Source organism: Heteronotia binoei, chromosome 21 (assembly GCF_032191835.1).
Source record: "Heteronotia binoei isolate CCM8104 ecotype False Entrance Well chromosome 21, APGP_CSIRO_Hbin_v1, whole genome shotgun sequence".
Lineage (NCBI taxonomy): Eukaryota > Metazoa > Chordata > Lepidosauria > Squamata > Gekkonidae > Heteronotia > Heteronotia binoei.
The window spans coordinates 155,503,780-155,528,847 of NC_083243.1; the positions used below are offsets into that span (position 1 = coordinate 155,503,780).

General features: G+C 41.1%; 1 protein-coding gene across 1 annotated transcript; it reads left to right on the top strand.

Annotated features, from left to right (window-relative positions):
• Window positions 1-220: 220 nt before the first annotated feature.
• On the top strand, window positions 221-23,486 carry IGF2 (insulin like growth factor 2). The gene is made up of 4 exons (XM_060261154.1): window positions 221-502; window positions 13,137-13,299; window positions 18,319-18,485; window positions 19,268-23,486. Exons 1-4 carry the CDS (start codon window positions 404-406, stop codon window positions 19,505-19,507), a joined length of 669 nt encoding a protein of 222 aa, XP_060117137.1. The 5' UTR covers window positions 221-403; the 3' UTR covers window positions 19,508-23,486.
• Window positions 23,487-25,068: the final 1,582 nt, after the last annotated feature.

Consider the following 25,068-nt stretch of genomic DNA (forward strand, 5'->3'; position numbering starts at 1 on the left):
GCTTGGATAGAGTATTCTATGAAACCACGCTACTGAAACTTTCCCCCCCTCCAAATGGAAGGCTCAGGAGGACTTGAAGAGGGAGGAGGTAAGAAGAGGGGGAAGAGAGGGGTTAGATAACCTCTGCAATTTTATTGGCTGAGTTACCTTGAGGGTTAGGAGTTTGAGCATGCCCATTGGGTAGTGTATAAAAGAAGGGACAGTGAACGCTCTCAGTCTGTCTCCTCAGTTGTGGAGCAGTTGATTGAGGCTATAGCTGCTACTGGGAGAAATAAGCCTGGTTTCTGGAAACAAGATCCACGCAGGAGGCAGCAAAGAAAAACTTTTTAAAAGTATCTGTCTATCAATCTAAAAGGGACTTGCTATACCAAATACAACCAGAATCAAGCGAAGCAGAAGCACCATGCCAAGAGTACAGAGCCACATGGATGAATGCTTCAGCCACCCAGACGTGTTCCAAATCTGTACGCAAGAAGTTGAGAGCAGTTGTGGCAGTTCAAAGGTAAGGAGGAAAAACACCCTCCCCCCCCCCCCCCGGACTTATCTCTCGTTCCGAGGCAGTGGGAGGCAGGGAAGTGTGCGGGAGCAGGGCGGCTAATTCAGCAGCATCACAGCTCTTAACGAGAGCAAGCGGTTCCGGGCGTCTGCAACGTAAGTGCGGTTCCAATACTTGTGCCCGCTTTTGCTTAACGTGCTCCTGAGTTCACAGAAGGACGCCGACTGCAAAAAAGAAGCAGAACTCGTAAATCCGTCCGGGGAGGCGGGGATCTGCCCCTTCTTAGGAACCTGAGTTCTGTTTTTAAAAGCATTTTTTAGTTGAAAAAGGATTTTTGAAACGGACAACTTCCCTTTGCCTCAAAAAGTTGCATTCGTTTTGCTGCACACCTTTCCGCCGTCTCTCTTGCCACTAAATCTCTGCAGCATTTCTAAAGGGAGCTGCCTGCAAAAGGGACCGGCCCAACGGAGCGAGCGCGTCTCTTCTCCTCCCCCGTCCCTTCCCCGATTTCTTTACTCTTTTCCTCCAGTGCGTGCAGACATCAGGCTTTCGGAACAGAAAAACTAACCCCCCTTCTGCAATGCTCTCATTTTGACACTAGAGGGACCCCAAGGGATGGGTCAGAATCTATAGTTTTTTTATTCAGGTGGGTAGCGTGTTGATCCGGAGCAGCAGAACAAAGTGTGAGTCCAGTGGCACCTTTTAAACCACGAAAGCTTAAAGGTGCCACTGAACTCAAACTTTGCTCTGTCGTTTTTTATTTCACGTAACGCCTGCGTTCTGGCAGCCTTTTCAGGTCAGAGCAGCCGAGTCGAAACGCTTCCCAGGGCCTATAGCATTATAGCTTTGTAGGAACTTGTGGCAAATACGCTGCAGCCTGCTACATACGTTGATATCCAGAAGCTTGCAAGGGGAGATATTTCAGGGTGAAGGGATCTGTATGCCTAGCGTAAAGAGTAAGATTCTGGCCCTGCGGCCCTTGAGTTTCATGAATGGAGAGTTAGTTGTTGACCAGAAATTGCAGATTGCTGAATTCTCGCGGATTACCTTTTCTTTTTGAAGTGTGTTTTACTGCAGTGTGTCAGGGTTTTTTTTGTTGTTGCTGTTAAGGGAAGGGAGAATGTCTGAGGTACTCTTATATTTCAGAGATCAGTATCAAAAAGTCTTAGATCACTATGCAAGTTTGAGTGTTAGCTGCCAATTTAACTAACAGCCTGGTGTTTGTTTGCATGACTTGTGCTGGACTGCATCTCTGTGTGTTAAGGACATGCAAGGTCATGTGCTGGATGGAACTAACTTTTTATTACAAAGCCATTTGCCTACTTTTCTCAAGATTTGAAGGAAAAACTTCTGAAGATTTGTGCATTTTGTGTAAAGAACACGTAGTTCCTCAGCTCTGGCGGTTATTAAATTCACTTCTTAAAAAACACTGCAGCATGTTAGGTCCCGGAGGAATGAAAACTCAGAGAAGGAAGGGGAAAAACAGGGATGTGGAGCCAAAAAAACAGAGAGAGAGTTAACAGTTGGCATAGGGCCTTCTACTTTGTATGGATTTTTTTTTATTATTTTCCCCTCTTTCTTCTCTTCCAACTGCTTTCCCCTAGAGTAATTGTTTTGAGAAACTTGGAAAGGTTTTAGCACTCTGCTGAGCAGGAGGGATTTGGGGCACATGAGGAAACTGTAGTCTAACATAACTGTACCAGCAGATGTGTCTGAACTGCTTTCAGCCAGTAATATATTAACACAATTTCTAATCTGTGCGGTTCAGAATGCTGAATGAGAAAGGTTTGCATCTGTGGCTGTAAGTGAAACACTTGCAGGGGGTGTTTTAAGGCTGGCACATCACTCTGCACTAATGTATATGGTTATTTACAAAAAGTCTGCCATGAAAACGTTGCGATGCGACATCACCCCAGAGTCGGAAACGACTGGTGCTTGCACAGGGGGGACTACCTTTAGTTTTAATACTACTTCACAGGCACTAGCACTCCTTGTTGGCTTTTTAAAAAGATTTTAAGTCAAGTGTGCATCCATTCAAGTAGCTGTGGGAAAGGGCTCCCTAAACAGTTGACAAAGATCATGAATTTAGAAATCTCATGTCTGGCAAAACTTATTGGAGCTTTCCCAGTATTTTTTTTTTTTAAGTGGAAAGCTGTTTTTACCAATAGTTTACATGGAAGACCACCGACTCGAATTGCTCTTTTTAACTAGTTGGGTGTTCCACAGCCGTCCACTGCAATCAATTAGACTTTTAACTGCATAAGATAGCACTTTAGAAATACTTTACTGTGTGAGGATCTGGGCTTTGAAACCTGTGATTGCAAGTTACTGTTTGTGGAATTGGCACAAGAGATGCTGCTTGCTGAGTGCAGTAGAATGGTTTATGCTTAACCTTTAAAAATTATGAAGAGTGCTGTGGCAGTGAAGCTAACTGGTGTGTTTTTGTTTTGTTTTTGGTAGCAAGAACTTTGCTAGGAAAGAACTTGCTCCATCAGTGGCATGGGAGAGACTGAGAAGGAAGTGAGACAGGATGCTTTAAAATAGGCAGAAGGCAGGGGTGTGAGTCTGTATCATCTTAACATGGAACTGGCAGGGCTGAATTCACTGTACTTCCTGGCAGTGCGTTGTGGGTGCATTGCTTGCCAGTGTACACCAGGCACCATGATCTCTGACTTCACTGGAGGTTTGAGAGATACATGTTTATACTTCAGATATTTACTTCAGATTTTGGAAACAAATGCAGAAAAATGAGAGAGGGGCAATAAAGAACAACTTGCTAACTTGGACAGCTAAAATTGATCAGTTGGCTAGGGGAAAAGAGCGACTTTAAATCTCCTTTCCCTGTTTCTGCCAGATGCCTTTAGAAAGTTAAGCAGGATTGTGTTTCCTTTTTTATTTAATGTAATAAATCATTTTTTCTGGGCTGCACACCAAAGTTCAAGCAATACTCATATACCCTAGTGAGATGAATAAACAGGGTTTACTGCTTCTTTTCTTTCCTACCTATCTGCTTTCTGTAGTTTTATTTTATGCAGCTGTTGGGCTGTTTTGCTTTTGAGTGGTATAAATGCAGACGAAGGTCTGATGGCTTAAAACGGTGTATGTTGCCTGCTGGCACAGGAGGCAGAAAGGAAAGTTTGCAGCTAGGTGGAGCTCACTTGTCCCACTAATCTCTTGCCTTAAAGCAAAGAACTGCTTAAAAAGATGTATTTTTTGAAAAGAAAGAAAGAACACCAGGACAGAGCAACAGCATTAACTCAGCTGTCTTGGCTATAGTATACTTTGTGTGGGAGTGTTGTGTGCCTAAGGGAAGTAGTCAAGGGAGGACCAGGCTACATTTAACTGAATGAAAGCTGTGTAAACTCTCTGTTTTGGTGGTGTCATTCAGATTTAGTTCTGAATGTTGTTGGACGGAAGGACAATTGCAAGGAATGGGGAATAGGAGTTACAGCCATGGGAATTTTAAAATGCCACAAAAGTATTGTTATGGACATAATCAGATTTTATGATTCATAATCAGATTCAGACAAATAATTGATTTACACATTGAAGAAGTCTTCCAGATGATGGATGCATGTCACAGCAGCTGGTGTCATTTCAGAAGAAGCGCTCCCTCCTTCCTATGAGAGAGAGAAAGAAATCCTTCAAAGAAGGCACCTGCTGCTCATGAATGTGTAACTACTTAAATAACTGACAGTTGCAAAAGATATTCTGCCTAACTAATTAGGAGCCCTTTTTAATTGATCAAATAGACCAAAAGGTTACAGCCCAAGTTACTAGCCCACAAACATTTTTACTAGCCTAGCAGTTGCCTACACATATTGATATTAATCATTTGTATGATGCTGGTAGCTTGAAATGGGGGGGGGGCACTTCCCATCCACAAAAGCTTCCATGCCTCATTGCTTGGAGATAATGCTTGTTCTCCCCAGGCAGTCAGGAAAATGGTTATGCATAAACTAGAGCTTCATTCTCAAATCATGGCAAATCCATCTGATGATTTCTGTTACTGGTCAAGTGTTTCTAAGTGTGCAATTATGACATAGACCTTTAGCATACTCCCAACATATGGAACCCAGTATGATTTAACATGTTGCTCTGCATTTATTGATGTCATTAGTTTTAAGGCTGACCTTTTTTGCTAGGATATATGGAAAGATTTTTTCCTGTACTGGAGCTGGGTTTTTTTTTTCAGTCCTATCAAATTATTTGTATACAGGTCCAAAAGTAAGGGGCAAGTTAGACACTGGCAGCAGACATTTTTGTCAAGGATCAGATACTTGCAGTGGAGAAATAGTTTCAGGATAGGCAGGCAGTAGGGAAGACCTGAACTATTTTTCTACTTCTGTGGCTTCTCTGGTGGATTTGTGAGACTGGAAGTAAATCCCACTGTGAGGGGGGAAAGCTGTGGATAAGCAGGTTTGGGAGATGAGCAGTCCCTTGTATGTGTGTAAAGTACTATCAAGTTGCAGATGACTTATGGTGACTCCATAAAGTTTTCAAGGCAAGGTACTAATAGAGTTGGTTTGCCATTGCCTGCCTCCATGTAGCAGCCCTGGACTTCCTTGATGGTCTCTCATCCAAATACTAACCAATGCTGACCCTGCTTAGATTCTGAGATCTGATGAGATTGGTCTAGCCTGGGCCATCCAGGAGAAGGCAAGGAGCTCCATGCTATGCTTTAAATGCCACCACCTAGCAAAGGGAGCTGTGATTCTTCAACCTTATGTCCTGGAAATCTTGTTGGTCTGTAAGGTGCTAGTGGACTTGAATCCTGCATTGCCACTGCAGACCAACATGGCTCATGCAGCTGTTATGTCTAGTTTATCCTTCAGTCTCTAGTATATTAAAAAACCTCTGATTTCACGTTTGGGGGGAGTGGTAGGACAGTACATGTACATGAGATAACATCCAGCAAAGTCTAATTATCAATACTTTGATGTATTACAAATCTTTTTTTTTTTGAAAAAAGGAAATTTCAAAGGCAATAAAACTAGCTTACAATAATTAGATTAGTGTTGTTAACGTAGAATTAAAAAGGCTCCTGTTTTGAAGCAATGGGGTTTTTATCTGTCACACACATACCTAGTATGTAAGCATACTCAATTAAATAGAAAAAAAATTCTCAGTGTGTAGAATTAGAGAGCTGCCTTATCCTGGCAATATAGGTGTTCCTGAAGAATACTCCTGTGAAAGTGTAATCTATACATATCTAGGATTCACTTCTCACCAGTCCAGGCTTGATGGCCTGTGCATATGTTGGCATACACAAGTACAACAAACAATAATATAGATCTTTCTAATACAGCCAGCTAGTGACATCTGTTCTCTTTGGTGCTGTATTCTGACTGGACTAGTAATGTGTAATTCCATCTTTTCCCCCTACCTCCTAAATAACCATATCCTCAACATGACTTTTTAAGAACATAAGCACATAAGAGAAGCCATGTTGGATCAGGCCAATGACCCATCCAGTCCAACACCCTGTTACACGGTGGCCAAAAAATCAGGTGCCATCAGAAGGTCCACCAGTGGAGCCAGGACAACAGAAGCCCTCCCACTGTTGTCCCCCCAGCACCAATAATACAGAGCATCACTGCCCCAGACAGAGAGATCCATCTATACCCTGTGGCTAATAGCCACTGATGGATCTCTGCTTCATGTGTTTATCCAATCCCCTCTTGAATCTGACTATGCTTGTAGCTGCCACCACTCCCTGTGGCAGTGAATTCCATGTGTTAATCACTCTTTGGGTGAATAAGTATTTTCTTTTATCTGTTCTAACCCAACTGCTCAGCAATTTCATTGAGTGCCCACAAGTTCTTGCATTGTGAGAAAGGGAGAAAAATACTTATTTCTCTACTTTCTCTATGCCATGCATAATCTTGTAAACCTGTATCATGCCACCCCTCAGTCCCTTTCCTGTTCTCTCTCAGAGCCCTTGGGTACAGCCCTTAAGGTCATAAGTCATGCTGTTACTGGTAGTAGCCCATATCACAACACTGTTAAGCCTTCTACTAAGCCTCTTTTATCTGTCCCCCTGCCCCATTGTCTACAGTCTGCTACGGAGTAAGCTGAAAGATGCAAGATTGTCTCACTTGTTTGCAGAAGATTCAGGTAGGGATGAGAAAGAGCATTGAGGAGTTCAGCACTGACTAGTAAACAAGCTGTTCTCTGCCTGGTTTCTTACTGTCTTAGGGAGTTGTGAGAGAAAGAGAGGGGGGAAAACCCAAGGTGAACATCCTTACTGCTGAAAAGTCAGCATTAAGAAGAAGGATGAGATAATGCATAATACCCGAGCTGTACACTGGAATATACAGACATCCATTTGGGTGTTGGATTAAGTTGCAATACAAGTGTCATCTCCTTTTGGGCATTTTATTACAGGGCATTTAAAAAAAAAAAGACATTCAGAATCTATGAACAAAGTAATGTAAGTGTGCCTTGTTTGTTCCCTCTTGTCCAGAAGAGAGAGAAATGGCTTGGCATTGCATGGAGGGTAAGGGAAAACATGCCCTGACCTGGATGACCCAGGCTAACCTGTTCTTGTCAGATCTTGGAAGCTAAGCAGGGTTGGCCCTAATCTGTGCTTGGATGGGTGGCCACTCAGGGAACTTGAAGGGTTGCTACACAGAGGCAGGCAATATGACAAACAATCTCTGAATGTCTCTTGCCTTGAAAACCCTATGGGGACACTATAAATTGTCTGTGACTGTACTTTCCATGACCGAAGGAGAACATAACATTTTAAGACTTCATAGGCAGTTTTTAATAGATAATTGAAGGGTGCTTCCATGCAGTTGAAGAACTGGGGAATATCAAATATCACAGCTTCTGACAAAATAACTGTTTCCTCATCTGTGTGTCAATTTCTGGATCATAGGTTGGATAGGATAGGAAAGGACAGTTTAATATAGTGATTTGGGATCCTTGATATTATGGAAAATCAGTTACTGTGTGGTGGAATCTACAACTATAGAAGGAATCAATGACTGTTCATCCTGAAATGCCATTGGCTTCAAGAGTAAGATAAAGATAAGGAAAAAGTCTAGCAGAATGAGAAGACAGAATAGTAATGGAAGTTGGCTTTATTTTGGGATGGAAGTCTTCCCATCCACCACTTCCATTACACAAGATGGAGGTCAGCTAGGATTTCTTGTGTGCAGTTATCTTTCAGAGCTGTGTCAAAATACTGTTGTTTAGCTTGGATTCGCTATGTGTGTGTGTGTGTGTTTGCATTTTGGGCAGGAAAGGCTTTTAAGTGCCACATCATCTACTGTTGCAGTGATCCCACTGAACAGTGCTGGGGAGAGAATTTTTTAGGACAGGGAGGGGAAATAAATCTTATCAGCATTTTTTTTCCAAGAATTTGTGAGCAGACAGATAAATTCCCAGATCTGAGGCCTCCTGGGAAAAGAAATTGTTTGCTCAGAGTTTGTCAAACATAAAAATTAAGCAACTCTTTGTGATAAATTGACTGTTACCAGGGTCGATGACAAAGTGGCTAAACTAGCTATCTGAGGCTCACCTATTATGCAGAAGATAAATGGGGGAGGGAGTGGTTCTTGGTTGTCCTTAAAACTCATGATCAAATGTTGCAGCCTCTATTCCTCTTCTGTCCTAAAAGATAAGTTGCAAATGCAGAGGTACCTTGCAGTAAGTTTACATCTTCACTAAGACTGATATGCAACGAGCTCAATGGGATCTTTGAAGCCACCTTGCACAATTTCTCCCCCCTGCATGCAGATTCAGAGAAGGAACCCTACTCACCAGGGCTTTTCTTGTGGAAAAAGCCCAGTAGGACTTGCATATTAGGCCACACACTCTGAGATCACCATTGTTTCATATAGGGTTTTTGGTAAAAAAAGCCCAACAAGAACTCATTTGTATATTAGGCCACACCCCTGATGCCAAGCCAGCCAGAACTGCATTCCTCTGTGTTCCTGCTCAAAAAAAGCCCTACTCACACAGACTATTGGATGTATGAGAGGAATAGGAAAGATGTCTGAAAAGCTTAGCTGTGTCAATTCCACACTTACAGTGTGCCAGTTGAGCATCCGTTATCATGCATGGTTTCTGGGTTGCTGCTGTAAACCATTGAGTGGCAGATCAAAAGTTGATTCCTGCACATGGCAATAGAACATGTGACAAACTCACTTTGAGCTTCTAGCCTGTTTGGGAAGACTCTTCCTATGTCAACCATGTAATCTTTTCTGCGGGCCCTTTTGCATTAGTGATCTAACAGGGAATTTCAAATACCACAGTTGTAAATTAACATACTTAATGCATATTCTTTAAGAGAGTTGGCAAGTATGGGTGGGGGGAAACTAGTAGCAATCTGTAGTACTACAAAACAATAGTGCCCTTTGAACAGCTTGTTGCTCATTGAATTCCTTTTTGGTAAATGCCTGGGTATTCTGCAAGATGGTTATACCTTAGAGAGCCAGTTTGGTGTAGTGGTTAAGTGTGCGGACTCTTATCTGGGAGAACCGGGTTTGATTTCCCACTCCTCCACTTGCACCTGCTAGCATGACCTTGGGTCAGCCATAGCTCTGGCAGAGGTTGTCCTTGAAAGGGCAGCTGCTGTGAGAGTCCTCTCCAGCCCCACCCACCTCACAGGGTGTCTGTTGTGGGGGAGAAAGGTAAAGGAGATTGTGAGCTGCTCTGAGACTCTTTGGAGTGGAGGGTGGGATATACAATATCGTCTTCTCCTACCTGGATGACTGCTTTTGCCTTTATTCTGCCAATTTGAACTTCAGAGCTTAGCTGGACAGTTGCTCCAAAGTGCCATCATAGCTGAAAGGATTGTAGTTGATGCTACTCACTGTTGACTGTATGAAGAAGAGAAACTGAGAACATTGCCTCCACTCCCTTTACAAGCCAAAATATCATAATTTGGTCTATAGCTTCACTTTCAGCATTTAGGAAGACATGCAAGACAAGTTTGTTCTAGAGGGCATTTGGTAGAGAATGAGCAGTTTTTGGCAGATCTGGCTATGTTTTTAATCTGTGTGCTATTTTTACTTTTGTTAATGGGTTTAGGCTTTTCTGTCCTTGCATCTCATTGTCTAAGAAAATTAAGTGGGGTATAAATATTTTAAATAATATTTTATGTCTAATGAGAACAGCTCTTGTAAAATATAAAAACTAATTTATTGCAGTACTAATCTTATGAAGGAGATTAGTGTGGCACAGAGTGGTAAAGCTGCAGTACTGCAGTCCTAAGCTCTGCTCACAACCTGAATTCGATCTCGGCGGAAGCTGGGTTCAGATAGCCGGCTCAAGGTTGGCTCAGCCTTCCAACCTTCCGAGGTTGGTAAAATGAGTACCCAGCTTGCTGGGGGGCTGGAGTGTAGATGACTGGGGAAGGCAATGGCAAACCACCCCGTAAAAAGTCTGCCGTGAAAACGTGAAAGCAACGTCACCCCAGAGTCAGAAATGACTGGTGCTTGCCCAGGGGACTACCTTTACCTTAATCTTATGAAGCCTCTTTAGCAGGTAGTTTTAGGAGGCATACTTGAACTTGTTGTTTTGCAACTTCCTAAAGTATGCAAGAGAGACAAATAGGAGAATCCTCCTATTCCCAACAAATTTACTAAAATAACCACAAATGGCTTTATTTTGGCCCAACTTGGTTGTGATCAAAACATTACTTTAAGCAAACATGGTTATTTGATTAGCTATTCATATTTTCATATTCTGCATAGGGCTTTTTGCTGCTACTACCTGTGAGATTTTAGATGCTGAATATGCAGGAAAAGAGCTAGTGTCCAATATTTAAACTGAATGTTCTGAACGCGTACTTGGTTCAAAACCAAATCAGATGATTTATTTTAAGTAAGAAATTAGCATTATCCTTGGATCATCATTGTGTTTTCCTTGCCTAGTACAGTAAGTATTTTCTCCCCTGTGGGGGGCTAGTAACCACTTTAGAAAGTTAGGTTGCATCTCCCACTGGGGACAGCACATACCATAAATTACTGAAAAGCTGGTAATCCAGCACTGGTAATATGGATTAATGGATAGGAAATTGGCCTTGGACTCTGTCTGGGGTCACATTAGAAAGCTTGAGGCTAAGCCAAGAATAGATTATACTAGATCACTCATGGGATTCATTCCAATTCTACAAAAGGTCACTCTGTCTGCCTTGTGCTATCGTGATGACCATACATTAGTTATCCCTTCTTGGGAATAATAATATATTCTCTTAAACCAATCTAGAATTTTAGAATCAAGACCTTGAAACAAAAAAAATTCCTTCCATACAAACTCTCCCTTCCCTTTCAAACTGCTTCTCCCCCTCCTCCCGAAAACATAGTTTTAACAATTCTTTATAGTTATAACAATGCTGATTAAAGCAATTGTCCAAAACAGTTCTTTAGGAATCCATCACAGTAGAAAGGGTTGTAATTGATGCTAGACATTGTAGTCCTGAGACAGAGAAACTAAGGACACTGCTCTGCCTCTGCTCTCCCTCCCCTTTAGAAGCCAAAAGATGATAATTTGGTTTACCTACATTTTTTTGGGTAAGATTATAGAAAGGGTAGCGGCAACGCAGTTACAGGGTTTCCTGGAGGATGCTTCCATATTGGACCCGTTCCAGTCCATGGGACAGTGCTGGTTGCCCTCATGGTTGACTTCCTGAGACATCTGGATCAAGGCAGCTCAGCAGCATTGCTGCTATTAGACCAGTCGGCTGCAGTCCAGCTGTCTTGCTGACGTGGGGATACAGGGGTCTGCCTTACAGTGGCTTTTCTCTTTCCTCCAGGGTTAGGGACAAAGGGTGGCAATCGGGGAACTGTCGTCCCAGAGAGACCCACTTATCTGTGGGGTGCCCAGGGGGTGGTTCTTTCCCCAATGCTGCTCAATATATATATGTGCCCCCTTGCCCAGATGGTCAGGAGGTATAGGCTGGTTTGTCATCAGTATGCGGATGATACCCAGCTCTATCTATTGATGGCTGGCCGGTCTGGCTGCACCCAGGAGAACTTGGACCTGGCACTGCAAGCCGTGGTATCATGGCTCAGGCTGAGTCATCTAAAGCTGAATCCAACAAAGACAGAGGGTTCTTTATCGAAGTTGCAGTGGCCTGGGAAGGGTGATCCCTTTACCCACCTTTGATGGGGCGCCGTTGATGCCAGCACCGAGGGTTAAGAGCTTGGATGCTCCTGGAGTCCTCCTTAACTATGGAGGCCCAGGTAGCAGCCACTGCCAGAGACACCTTTTACCATCTTTGGCAAATATGGCAGTTGGCCCCCTACCTTGAGCGCAGTGACTTAGCAATGGTGATCCATGCCGCGATCACCTCAAGAATAGTTTACTGTAATGCTCTCTGCATAGGGCTGACCTTGACTCAGATTTGGAAGCAGCAACTTGCACAAAATGCTGCAGCCAGGCTACTAATGGGGCTTCCCCAGCAAGAACACATTTAGCCTGTGCTGAGGGCACTGCACTGGCTGCCTGTTGTGTACCAAATCCGTTTCAAGGTCCTGGTATCAACCTTCAAAGCCTTATATGGCCTAGGACCTATCTATCTGCAGGACCATTTTGCCCCACATGTTCCCCAGAGAGCACTTCGATCAAGTTCTCAAAATCCTTTATTGTCCCTGAGTTAAAAAAGGCTAGGCTAAATTCCACCAGAGCAAGAGACTTCTTGGTGGCAGTCCCAATAATCTGGAACACCCTTCCAGAAGCCATCAGGGCTCTGTGAGACTTATTGCAGTTCCGCGGGGCCTGCATGACTGAATTGTCCTGGATGGCATATGACATCTGAATGGGAGAGGGCTGCCACCTTACCTGGATCTACCTCGTATTAGTACCAAGTGCCTAGATCTGAAGGCTTTGGAGAAAGGAAGACACTATATGATCCTGCCTAGAATAGATGAAGTAACACCATTGTGATTTTATCTGATTGTTTTACTGTTTTAATATTGTTTATTTTATGCTGTTAGCCACATTGAGTCTTCATAGAATGGGCAGGATATAAATCTAACATAATAAATAATAATAAATAAATACATATGCTTGAGTGTAAACACAAGTTGCAGTTCCTTTCTTATCTAGACTGCATGTGCACTTGGGCCTCTGCCTCCTTCAGTACATTTGCTTGAACAAGTTCAATGTCTGGTTTGAAAATGTTACAGGATTGACCAAAAGTGACTGCCGTGGCTAACTTTGGTACCTCTGTTCCGTAAGCACATGCTTTATAATACTTGGAACATGCATTTTAGACCTTATCCTATTTATATAGACCTTAGTATGAAAAGGAATCTGCTGTCAGTCTTCTCCATAGTGCATATTTAATACAGTTGCCTATGTCTTTGCATGCTAATTTTCAAACAAGTTTGTCTTCAAATACAAATTATACTCAACTGAAACTAGCATTAAAATCAAGAAGGGTTCAGTTTTTCATTGTCTCCTTTCCCACTAGGCTAAAATATATGCTGGTCCTTCTTGCAGAAGCACTGCTTTAAAGCAAACAATTTTTTTTGGGGGGGGGGGAGGGGGACCATTCTCAGGAGCTGCCTTAAAAGTCAGTGGTGGTATCCCAAGCCCTACTTCGCTGCTATATTGTTTCATAGCTGACTCAGTAATACAGAAGGGACAATTTCATTCTTTTTTTTTTTAACCTATACTTTAGGTGCAGAAGATGTGCACTTCTAAGCGGATACTACTGCTAGCACTCACCTTCTTGGCATATGTGGTTGATTCTGCCTCTGCGTACAGCCATGCTGAAACCCTTTGTGGTGGAGAGTTGGTGGACACACTGCAGTTTGTCTGTGGAGACAGAGGATTTTATTTTAGTAAGTATCTTTTGCACATGAAGGGAAGTGAGCATTAGTTCTTCCCTGTAAAACATGTAGAGTTGGACCATGTACAGCTGTCACTATAATACTTGGCATTTATGAGGTGCATTTCATGTTTTGAGAAGTGTTTTTCACATTATCTGAGAAGGCTTCACTACAGCTCTGTAAGGTAGGCCAGTGTTATTTTAAGATTATAGACTGAGGCTGAGCTTACTCCAGACATTATAACACAATGCAATTAGGATGAACACATGAATCTGCCTTATACTGAATCAGACCACAGGTCCATCAAATCAATATTGTCCAGTCAGACTGGCAGTGGCTCTCCAGGTTCTCAATATCTTTTGCATTATCTGAATGACTAATCCTTACTGGAGATGCTGGGGATTAAACCTGGGACCTTCTGTGTGCCAAGCAGATGTTCTACCACTGAGCCATGGCTCCTCCTCTAACCTGTGCTTCCCTCTATAGAAAAATGGTGAGAGAAGTTCTAAAAGTGGGTATCCATCGAAACAATAATCTTATTTGGCACCTAGTTATCAGGTCTTTTGAAGCACAAGAGAGCAAATTGAATTTTGAAACACTGCTTTCTAATTCACAGAGTGTAATATTGATGAAAACAAACACCAGCCTTGGGAAAATGTACCAAAGTCATTGGCCTTTGTTTTAAGTTTAATATTTGCATTAGGTATCTTCTTTGACCATGTCTCTTAGAAGCAAGTTTTAAAAGAACCCTATGTAGATCTAAACTTTTGGTATTTTAGTCTGCTTCATGTTACTTCAAAATTTTGTGGCGTGTCATCTTGCATCATATCAGTGTTAGCACAATGCGCACACATGATATTTTTAAAAATAGATACAAATTAACCTAATTCAACCAGCTGGTTTCCATTCTGGGCACAATTACATGGAAGTGCAGCTACATTTCTTTAGCCACACATTTCAAAATGGAGAGGGAAAATGTTGTTGCCGCTGTTCTTTTCTTTTACTAACAAACTTCAGTTACCTCTTTATAACAGATCTGGAATGGGGAGAGTGTTTATTTGACAAATATTAGCTCACATCTTGGAAATTCACTGAGCCACATTTTCTTGTTTTCTCATTATTGAAGAACTAAGTTGATATATTATTTAATGCTATTGTTTTTTTCTCTTCCCTTCCTGCTAAAAGCTTGGGGCAGTGTATAAAAATCACTGCAAGGTACCAGGTGGCCCAAGGTCACCTGTTGAAGTTCATGGCAAAGTGGAGGTTTTTGAACCCTGGTCTCTGTCTTAATCCAGCTACTACACCATGGAAACTGACCCATTTATCCAGTGTCCATCTTAGACATGATACCCTCACATTGAAAAGGGGATGTGGAATGATATATTGTAGCCCAGTCTTGGAAGCTAAGTAGGGTTGATACTTGGATGGGAGACCAAGGAAGACTTTGCATAGGAGGGCAATGACAAACCATCTCCACTTAATCACTTGCCTTGAAAACCCTGTGGGGTTGCCATAGTCCACTGTGACTTGATGGCCTTCTTCACATACATATACACACATGCTTGTTTTGCCTATTTCATCTCCAAAATCTGGTGTGTTGCCTCTTTGCTTCTGAATCATTCCTGCATTCATTTTGTATTGGAATGACAGCAGGAAGAATTAACAAGTAAGTTCTCCTTGGGTGCAAGAAAGGTACGTTCATCATTAGCATTGCATTTTAAAACCACTGAAGGTAGTGGTTAATAGAGTTGATAGTGGACTCAGAACTTTCCCAACAGCTGAACTCTCTTTGATCTAAAGACCTGACCCCTAATCCTAATGAGCAGTGGTTACTCAGTAGTGAGGGAAATAATGTGTTCAGCATAAGCAAGTCTGTTTCTAGTTGCTTCATTCCCAAGGGGTGAGAGCTGGAAATAAAAATAGATTCCACCCATGCCCACCCCCCCAAAAAAACCCCAGACTAGCACAATAGTCTTCCAAACTCACTAGATCACTGAGAGCTGCTTAACACATGATCATATCTGTGACCACCAGACCTTATACCTTCCTCATGTAGACTGTCTAATCTCTCTCCTGATAATATTTTTAGAAGGGTAGTGTCCTCTTAGACCCTTTAAACTCCAGTTATGACCAATACCATCAAAGGTCAGGACCCTAGCTTGGAGCAATTCATTATAGCACCATTGAAATCTCTCTGTCTGTCTATATCTACTGAGGCAAGGGGATCTGGTGGCAGTATTGAAGTGAGCTAAAGTGACCCCTGTATAGGAGCTGTTAATGAATGACAAAGCCAATTATTGTTTATCCTAAACCACTTTTATTGATTAAAATAATAAAGTGTTAAAATAGTCACTTGAACCATTTATCAAAATGGTCACTTGAACCAGTGTAAAAGGATTGAGAGAAGTGTCACAGAAGCTTCTATTGCTATTATGCTCATCACATTAGTAATGAAATACAGGAAGGAGTCAGGCACTGAAGGGGACATGAGCCAATGAGGAATACATTTTCCAGATCAGAGGGTGCAAAAGTTTTTATAAAAATGGTAAAAATATTGGATCTGGCTGTATCTTCCTAGATGAGGAAGAGATGATGGGTTTGATATGTGTGGGGGGGGGGGCGAGAAAGAGGCATCTGACTTCTTTGTAAACAACAGCTCCTGTTTCTTGCTTTCCAACAGCTGATAAGAATTTAGCTCTTTCCAGCCACTCATGCTGACAAAGCACATTCTCTCCTTGCATCCCTCAGAATAATACTAGGAAAAAGAAAGGTGGGGGGAGAGAAGCTGTTTTGGGGGAGGGGTTTGGGACAATGGCTACTGCTGCCCAGCCATCTGACAAAGGCCTTCTTGTTGGTGCCCACATTCCTCTGACAGGGGAAGAGCAGATTGTTTACACCCAAAGTTTTCTTACGCTTGGATTAGTGCTTGATTGATCAGACAGAAGCAGTGGTTAGGGGGTGTGTGAGGGAAGGGGGCACAGGCTTTAGAGTATTTTCCAATTATTCAGAAGTGTGTCTCAAATTTCCCTGTATACTACAGACATCCACCACCTCACTTCCTCAATGCACACATGGGTATTTGCAGTACTGAGAAACCTTGGACAGTGTTATGAAAAGGCTGTTTGCAGTTCCTGTTGGGTTTTTTGGGGGGGGAGGGGGAAGCTCCAAAGAAAGAGGAACTGTTCAAGAATCTGTGTCTAGCTGCTGAATCCACATACTATGTGCTATGCTCTAGTCACAGGATGCAGGGGATGGATATGCTGATGAACATGACCCTGATCCTTCTCTTAAGAGGAAGTTCAAAACACAGAGAATGGTTCAAATGAAGGTGGCTGATATAATTTATTGCTAAAAATGAGACTAGTTAGTATCATCTGACGAGGTGATGTGTAGAGACCCTACATGTATCATTCCATTAGCAAAGGATCTCTTAATGTTGGTTGAAATTAAGCTAAAATGGAAAGACAATATTTTAAATCTGCAAAGGAGACCACCTGAGATCTTCTGAGAGTCTTCTAATCTCCCCTCAGCCAGGTGATCTTAGGTCAGTGTCCAGACTATAATATAGGAATCATAATACATAGGTCTGACATAAGAACATAAGAGAAGCCATGTTGGATCAGGCCAATGGCCCATCCAGTCCAACACTCTGTGTCACACAGTGGCAAAAAAAATTTATATACACAAACACACTGTGGCTAATAGCCACTGATGGACCTCTGCTCCATATTTTTATCTAAACCCCTCTTGAAGGTGGCTATGCTTGTGGCTGCCACCACCTCCTGTGGCAGTGAATTCCACATGTTAATCACCCTTTGGGTGAAGAAGTACTTCCTTTTATCCGTTTTAACCTGTCTGATCAGCAATTTCATCGAATGCCCACGAGTTCTTGTATTGACAAAGGAATTACTGAGAGTTTGAATGCTTACAAGTACTATTGAAAAGTCAAGCATTATTGCAGTGTGTGCCAAGTTAGTTTGCCTTCTGTAATGGCATTCCCCTTAGGTAAACAGCATGCTCTCACAGTTTGACTTGCATCGCAGGCTAAATTGTTAGGAATACTTGCATCTTGACATGAATTCACAAACTAATTGTATATTTTTATAACCTCAAATTCTTCTTCAGCTACTGCTTCCAGAGGTAACTTCTGTAGTGGAATACTTCTAGTAGTTGTTTTCCCAAAGAGCATCTCTGACAGAAGGGTGATTTTGATTTTGGACACAATCAAATCTGTGTCCATTTACGTAATTGGAAATATGTGGTACCAGTCTTGAAAGGAAAACAGATGATGGTGACTGACCTAGAAAAGTGTAGTCATTTCAGGGAGGGAAGGTAGAAATATCCATAACAGAAGAGATACACAGGGGGCTTCCCTAGGGTTTTATCTAGCAGTCACTCTTGGTACGACTGTGGTTGAACAAATTTCACTCCAAAGCTCTGCTGAGCATCTTCTGTCAGTATTGAGGGTATTTGTGTCTGAAGTGTTGAGCATAAGCTTAGTTTTTCTCTGCTAGCACCGCATGTAATCTTATCAAGGAGGCAGACCCTGAGAAGAGCTTATAAAAGAATACAATATAGCCAACTTAGCAATTGTCACTGAACTAGTAACAGAATAAGTGTATGACATCTTGAGATTTATCACCCTGTTGAAATATTGAGCTCACTAATATTTTAGAGTTCAACACATTAAAATGAAAGTGTATTTGCATGTAATAACTTGTATTTGACAGTCTTTTCTAGAACAGTCCTGCATGAAGCAAGCCAAACGTAGTACCAATGTTCAGATGCTTGGTTTAGAATATTCTGATTTGTACTCCCCCCGCACACACCCTTTTAATTCTGGATTGTCCATACTACTTTGTAAAACATTAAGACCACCTGTAGAATTTTCCAAAAATGTTGATGCGAATCTGTTGAATGGGCCAAATCACAATTTGTTGTAAAAAATTGATACTAAAATCTGATTCCTATAGAAAAATGCAGTCAACTGGGTACCAAGGCTTTTTTCCTAACATGACTGTGCCATTACAGGTCGGCCGGTGGGCAGAAACAGAGGCCGGCTCAACCGTGGCATAGTGGAGGAGTGCTGTTTCCGGAGTTGCGATCTTAATCTATTGGAAACGTACTGTGCAAAATCTGTCAAATCGGAGCGGGACCTCTCATCATCTTCTCTTGTAGTCTTACCAGCATTAAACAAGGTAAGATGATATCTAAGTATAATAGGATGCATTTTGAAAAATAAAATGCCATAAGACAACAGGACCTTTATCATCAATATCTGCTGTGTTTGCAGTTATGGCTAAACACCACTTCATGAGACATATATAAATTTTGATTTCTCAAACTTTATTTGAAAAAAACCTTCTGAAAATTGGGATCAACAGTTCAATAGCTAAGTAAAAGTAAAGTAAAAAGAGAGAACAATTGGATAACCTCTTGTGTCTCTGTTAGTAGCTAGAAAGGTGAATTGGAAGTGCAGCCTACTTGGAAGTAAGCACTGCTGAACTCAATGGGACTTACATCCCATGTTAAGTTTAACACTGTTGGGGCTCTCATTATCATCTTATACTTGCACTATGTTGCTTCTGTCACAGTGTGTGAATTCAGGAAAATTAACCCTGTTCAAATACGGTTGTTGAGGAAAGGATATTTTACATGTTATGCAACAGCCAGTATGTTTTTCTTGTTGGAAACAAACTCACATTTTACATGTATTTGTAAAACTACTGTATAAGAAATAGGTCCAATACAAAATAGTATAAGAAGTCGTTGTTTTCAGCAACATTGTTGACTTCTAGGTTAGTTAAGAAACAAATTCTGTTGAGCATATTCAAGTAAGCAACAATTTTTCAGATATGTGCCTGTTGAAGAAATTCATTTGAGTTCAGAAGTTTGTCAGGTTTTCTAGTGATGAATTAAACTATCAGATGAAAGGTCTTACTTAGTTTCTCTTCCCTTTCTCCTCCTCCTCTTCCTTCAGGATCCTTTTCAAAAGCCTTCTCATACCAAGTATTCAAAATATGACATATGGCAAAAGAAAAGCTCACAGCGCCTTCAAAGAGGGCTTCCCAACATCCTCCGTGCCCGCAGGTATCGATGGCAGACCGAGGGACTGCAAGAATCTGAGGAATCCAAGGTCCATCGTCCCTTGGTTGCCCTCCCCACCCAGAAGCCACTTCTTGTGCAAACCACCTCAGAAACAACAGACACTCAGAAGTGAACTGTGACAATTAGCAAAATGGATTCTTAATTTTTTTTTTCAATGTTATGGGAGGCATTCCCAGCTTGGCCCCACCCTTTTCTCTCTCCCAAACCAGGGCAGAGTAGGGGAGGGAAAATGCCCTTTTACACCAAGGAGCAACAACAAGGGGCATTGTAACACCAAACAACTGACATAGAAAGAACAGGATTACAATGTTGTCAGCAGCAGCATTTCTGTGGCATTGTTCTTAATTTTAAAAGAATCTTCTGTTTGTTGGTTTTCTTCATTTCCTACCCATTTTTACAGCCTTTACTTAAAAAGGACCGTTAAGGCACTTGAACTATTTAATATTGGGCCACTACCTTTCAACCCATGTTCAAAACACAGAAGAACAAGAGAAGATGATGAAATTGAAAGAAGCCCAATGTGTATTTGTCTTGATGATAAAAGCGCAAAAGGGGGTGGGGACATCTGAGGGTTTTAAATTCTGGCCTCATTTCCATCCATTTTTTAAAAAGAATCACAACCACAGTATGTTTTGGAGGGGTGGGTTGCACATTTTAAGAATCAGAGAGGAAATGAGGCCCATTACCTTTTTTGTTGTTGTTTAATTACACAATTCCAAATGTATTTGCACCTTTAAAATCACCGAGGAAGTGACAGAAAGAAGAAAGTGTGAACATAGGTTCACTTTAATGGAGGAGACGTCTGCATTGCACATTTGCCACGGATTTAGTTGAATATATAAAATATATATTATATATAACTTTTTTTTGGCAGAAAAGCACTATTTTTAATGGGACCATTTTTGTGTAGTAACTGAAGAGAGGTTGTAATGTTTAAATGTTGTTATGGTGCTAATGTAAGTTGGAAGGGGGGAAACAAACCCAGAAAATTACAAGAGGGTGGGGTGGGAAGGACAAGATCTCGAATACTGAACTTGAAATTTTTAGCTTTTCGTTTTAGGAAAGTGTGATAAGTGTGTTCTTTTTTTTCTCTTCTGAAATATAGCTTGGTCATGACCATATGAGCTAATTGCCTTTCACTCATATACAAAATACGCACGCACATGCAGAAATACATAAATACAACTATATACATTTTAAATCTACATTTTTTTCCTTTAAGTCTTTCACACCATCCTTAATACCCAGAATTGGAAGCATGCCTATTGTAAAGGCATATGCTTTGTGAGTAATTCCATTCTACTCCATGGAACTATTCACTGTACATAGAGCAGCCATTGGCCTTTGCAGGGTGAGAGTCAGCATCCTTCCACTAACAACAATCATTTTTGGTCTCCCTCTGCCGCCTTCTCTCTGACCTGATGAAATTCACATTTCAGATTAGGCAAGATTATACATGATGATTGCTTGAATGACCTTCCTCAGGATGAATTGCTTAAATGACTGATCATTTAATTATTTTGCTGCTTCATTTTACTTGCTTCCTTGTCAAAAAAGGAGGAACAATTCTGAGAGTTATCTTATAATGGCAGCAACAACAGGTCATCTACTTAATACAAATGAAACATCCTGCTTTCCCCTCCTAGAGGAAGGAAAAGGTTAGAATTGTGGCTTGACTTGAGTACTAAAGTTCCAGAGGAGGAGGAGGATAATAATGTAGCAAATCTAGAGAAAGGTAGATCATCTTCATTGCCTCAATTCCTGAGATGGAGGGGAAGTTTAAAAACTCCTTATCCTATCCTTTGAGGATCAATACAAGGAATCTGAGCTGATATTCAGGGATGGGAAAGGTTAAAATTCAGTTCAGTTTGAAGCTCAGGAATTGGTGGGGGGGCAGAAAGTGATAAAAATGATATATAGTCACTTGTCTGATTGTAAGAAGAGGGGAAACCAATGCCCCCATCCTGTATACTCAATTGCTTAGAGAAAGGGGGACATTAATCAGTTCTGTACCTGCTTTGCCTTATATATCCAAACATTTAAAAGAACATAAGAACTACTTGAACTGTATTTTTTAAAGAAGGGGTAGGTCTTTTTAATGTATCCATTTAAAAAAAAATTGTTAACTTGCAATTTTGAGCCATGAAGCCATTGGGGTTTTACTTTTCCATGGTACTGCAATACACAACTGAGCTCCAATTAGTTAAAAATGAGGCGAGAGTAATAGTTTAAGTTTAAAAAAAATGATTGAGGAGGGGGAAATGAGGAATTTTTAAAGACTTATATTAAGCAGAGCAAAGCTTTGTTAGGAGCTTCTTACTGAAAAACCTGCCAAGTCTTCCCCCTCCCTCCCGCCCCAGCAACTAAAATATATGGTATGGTAGAATATATAAAGAATGAGAATTTTCTTCAAGATATAACACTGATGAAACAGCAAAGGGAATTTGTCTGGGCTCAGTTTTGTAATATTATTAACAGAACTGATCCTGATATTGCGAAGAAGTATGTGCTTGCTTTGACGTTCTAGAATATTAATCAAAGTTGATGGAGTATCCATACAGTTAAAAATACTATTAAGTGTTTGTCAACCGGGGAAAATCTCAATAGCCAATACCTTATAGGGAGTGAATGCTCAACAAAGAACAAGTATATGCTTGTAAATTTGACTTTGGAATGCTTACATTTTGGAAGTTGGTTCAGTGTCCTTCTAGCTGTTACAGAAGAACCTAAGTTCATGGTTCTCTTTTTTTCAGTTTGTGTAATCACCTTATTGCCAGATAGAAACAATAGTTTTAAGTATGCTTTGATTACATTTACATTAAAAGTTAAACAAATATAGATTCAAGGCCATATTAGTCAGAATCCTTGGCCCAGATTCTATGATAATATATACCCGGAAGCTTCCAGCTCAGTATACTTAAGGGTTTTTTTTTTTAATTATTCAAGAAAGAACTCACACTGATTCCTTTCCCTGAATATATCCAGGCCTGAATTGAGTACAAGAAGTAGAGCTGCATACAATTTGTACAAGACAACAGTTAAAACCATAGAGAATTGGGTGGTATTTTGGCTACTTGGCTTTCTTTTTTGCAGGCTTTCATGTATTCTTTAAGGCTGCAGTCTTATGCATACTTACTACACACAGCTCTATGTAGCTTGATCTAGCATTGGAGTAAATATGCATAGGCTCAGGCAATGTGCTTTCTGCAAAATCATTGCCAACATGACCAGAAGGGATTTGTTTTTAGGACTGGAATATTCAAATAGACCCCCGAACACTTGGCTGTTCAAACCATCTATGGGCCTTAGAATTATCAAGTGGAGAGCAATTTAATCAAATTGGCCTGGCTGATCTGCAAAATCTGTACTAAGGCATGCAATATTCAAGTGAGTGGCAGGAAGGGAATTGTTATCTTCCAGTCTTGTTGCAGTGAGAAAAGGTGTACAGTACAGTTGATGGTGTTTCTTTGGCACATACATTTTGTAGGAATCTACAAGGGAGAGATGGCTAATACTGCAGTGGAAGATGTTCTGAGCACAGTCTTCTAGAAGCAAAGTGTCAAATCCCTTTATTGGTGTGGCACAATTAATTCCTGGGACATATATAATTTGCAAATCACTATTTTTTTTTTAAAGAAGGGGCTTATAAAACAAAACCTAATGTTGGAATCCATACTGATCTGTTTTCTTCCACCCCTCAGTGCACAGCCACAGCACTCAAGGGATGGAGCATGGTTCCCCCAAACTGGTTCCACTGTCTTACTGTCTCATAACAGCTTCATTCATTTCATCCTGCCTGACTGCAAAGGCTCAGTCTTTTGGTGATGGACCTAGCTGCCTCTGCACTAAATGAAGGGAAGAATTGTATTTGTTGTTTTTTAAAAAACTTTTTTTTGTCATTGTATGTATTATTGTCTGCTCAAGTTTTATATGGAGGGGAGGGAGTGGGGAAGGGGAAATGGGTGTTAATGTATCTTGAAATATTTCACTTGTGTGCACTCAATATGCAAGAGTCAAACTGCCCGGAATTCTGCACCTATTGTACTTTTCATTCGTAATACAGTATCAATAAAGCAATCAGCTATAATGTTTTTCTGCCTCAAATGACTTTTTAAAAAAAATAAACAGACTCTTTTTAAATCCAGAGCTGAAAAATCACCCTTTTATCCTACTCTTCCCCCAAAATGATTGGTGTTGGCATTTGGGTTAATCAACTGATCAGAAAAAAATAACAGCCTGTGTTACACTAGTATCTTTATCAGACGTCTGATATGCAGAAAGAATAATGTGGAGCTAAAATTTTATTATCTGGTAATTGTTGCCAATCAAGATGCCTGTCAAGGGACAGCTACACTAGGCATTTCAAAAGTTGGCAGCCCTGGGTAATATGCATTTGGGAGGTGGGTGGAATTTTATTTGTTTGGTTTGTTAGGCTAAGAGATTATAAATTGCCCAAGGCTACCCTTTGAGCAAGGTCAGTGATGCTCATCCAAGCAAAGCCATTTAGCTGTGTTGATTGGATTCACACATAAACTTGGGAGAGACAGTTTATTTGGTCCAGGCTCAGAGAGGTCAACAGTTAGGAGATTAACTAGTAGGAAGCTTGCAAGTGTATGTGAAAGCTGTACCACTTTATTGAATTATAAAAGCAGTTGAAAAGTCACACTTTTTTATCGCCATCATGAATGGATTTCCACTCTTAATCATCAGCATATGGGTTGAGAAGAAATCTTTCTTGAAACATATTTGTGAACAAAACTATCCTGTGGAATGTTAAAAAACTAACACCTTCATTGTGACATAAATTTTCATGTCTGAGGGCACTTTCCCACTTTTATCTAAGGTTGCCAACTGACTGGGGCGGGGGAGGTCCCTTTAATAGAGGTTTAAGAGGCATCAATGAGCACTTGTAGTTTTCCAACTAGAGGTACCAGTTTATAAGTTAGCAATCCTACTTTTGTCAAATACCTGACATGTTACATGTAGTGAGAAGAAGGATATGTGTATGTGTATACACACACCTAGGTATGTTATATTACTTTGCAGAGCAGAGATGAAAACCATATCCAGTTAACAGAATGTTGGATCTGGTCAAAATATAGTCTGCTCCCAAGTAATGATGAACTGGCAAAGTTAGATATATTGTGTAATTAAAACTGCTAGGTTAGACTTCATGTGTAATTTTGACACTGTCAGACTTGTTCTCAGTAGGACTTGAAGATGCTTAACAAACTATAGAAAAATATTTGTCCTGTAGAGGTTTACATTTGCTACCAGCTAGGATAGAGCTGCACCCACTCTGATTATTAATTAAAAATCAACAAAACACCTGGCTCTTGTTTCCATGATGTGTACTTTGCAAGTTAATATAATACATCTTTTCCAGAGAGGTAGCCTTGTTAGACTTATGCAACCAAAACAAGAGTCTCTGGCACAGGGCTGTCAAACATATGGTTCAGGGGCTAGGGCCGGCCTGTCCAGGGCTCTTCTCCAGCCAGTGAACTACTGGTGCAAGGGAGGGAAGGGAGGAGGCTGCTTAGGCATGGGGATGCAGGTGGTGAAGTGTGTGTGGTCAAAGCTGTCAAAGAAAGGAAATGGCTAAGGGGTGCAGCTAATAGGGAATGGCAACAAAGGCAGAGAAAGAGGAGGCATGGTGTTTTCTCCCTGCTACCT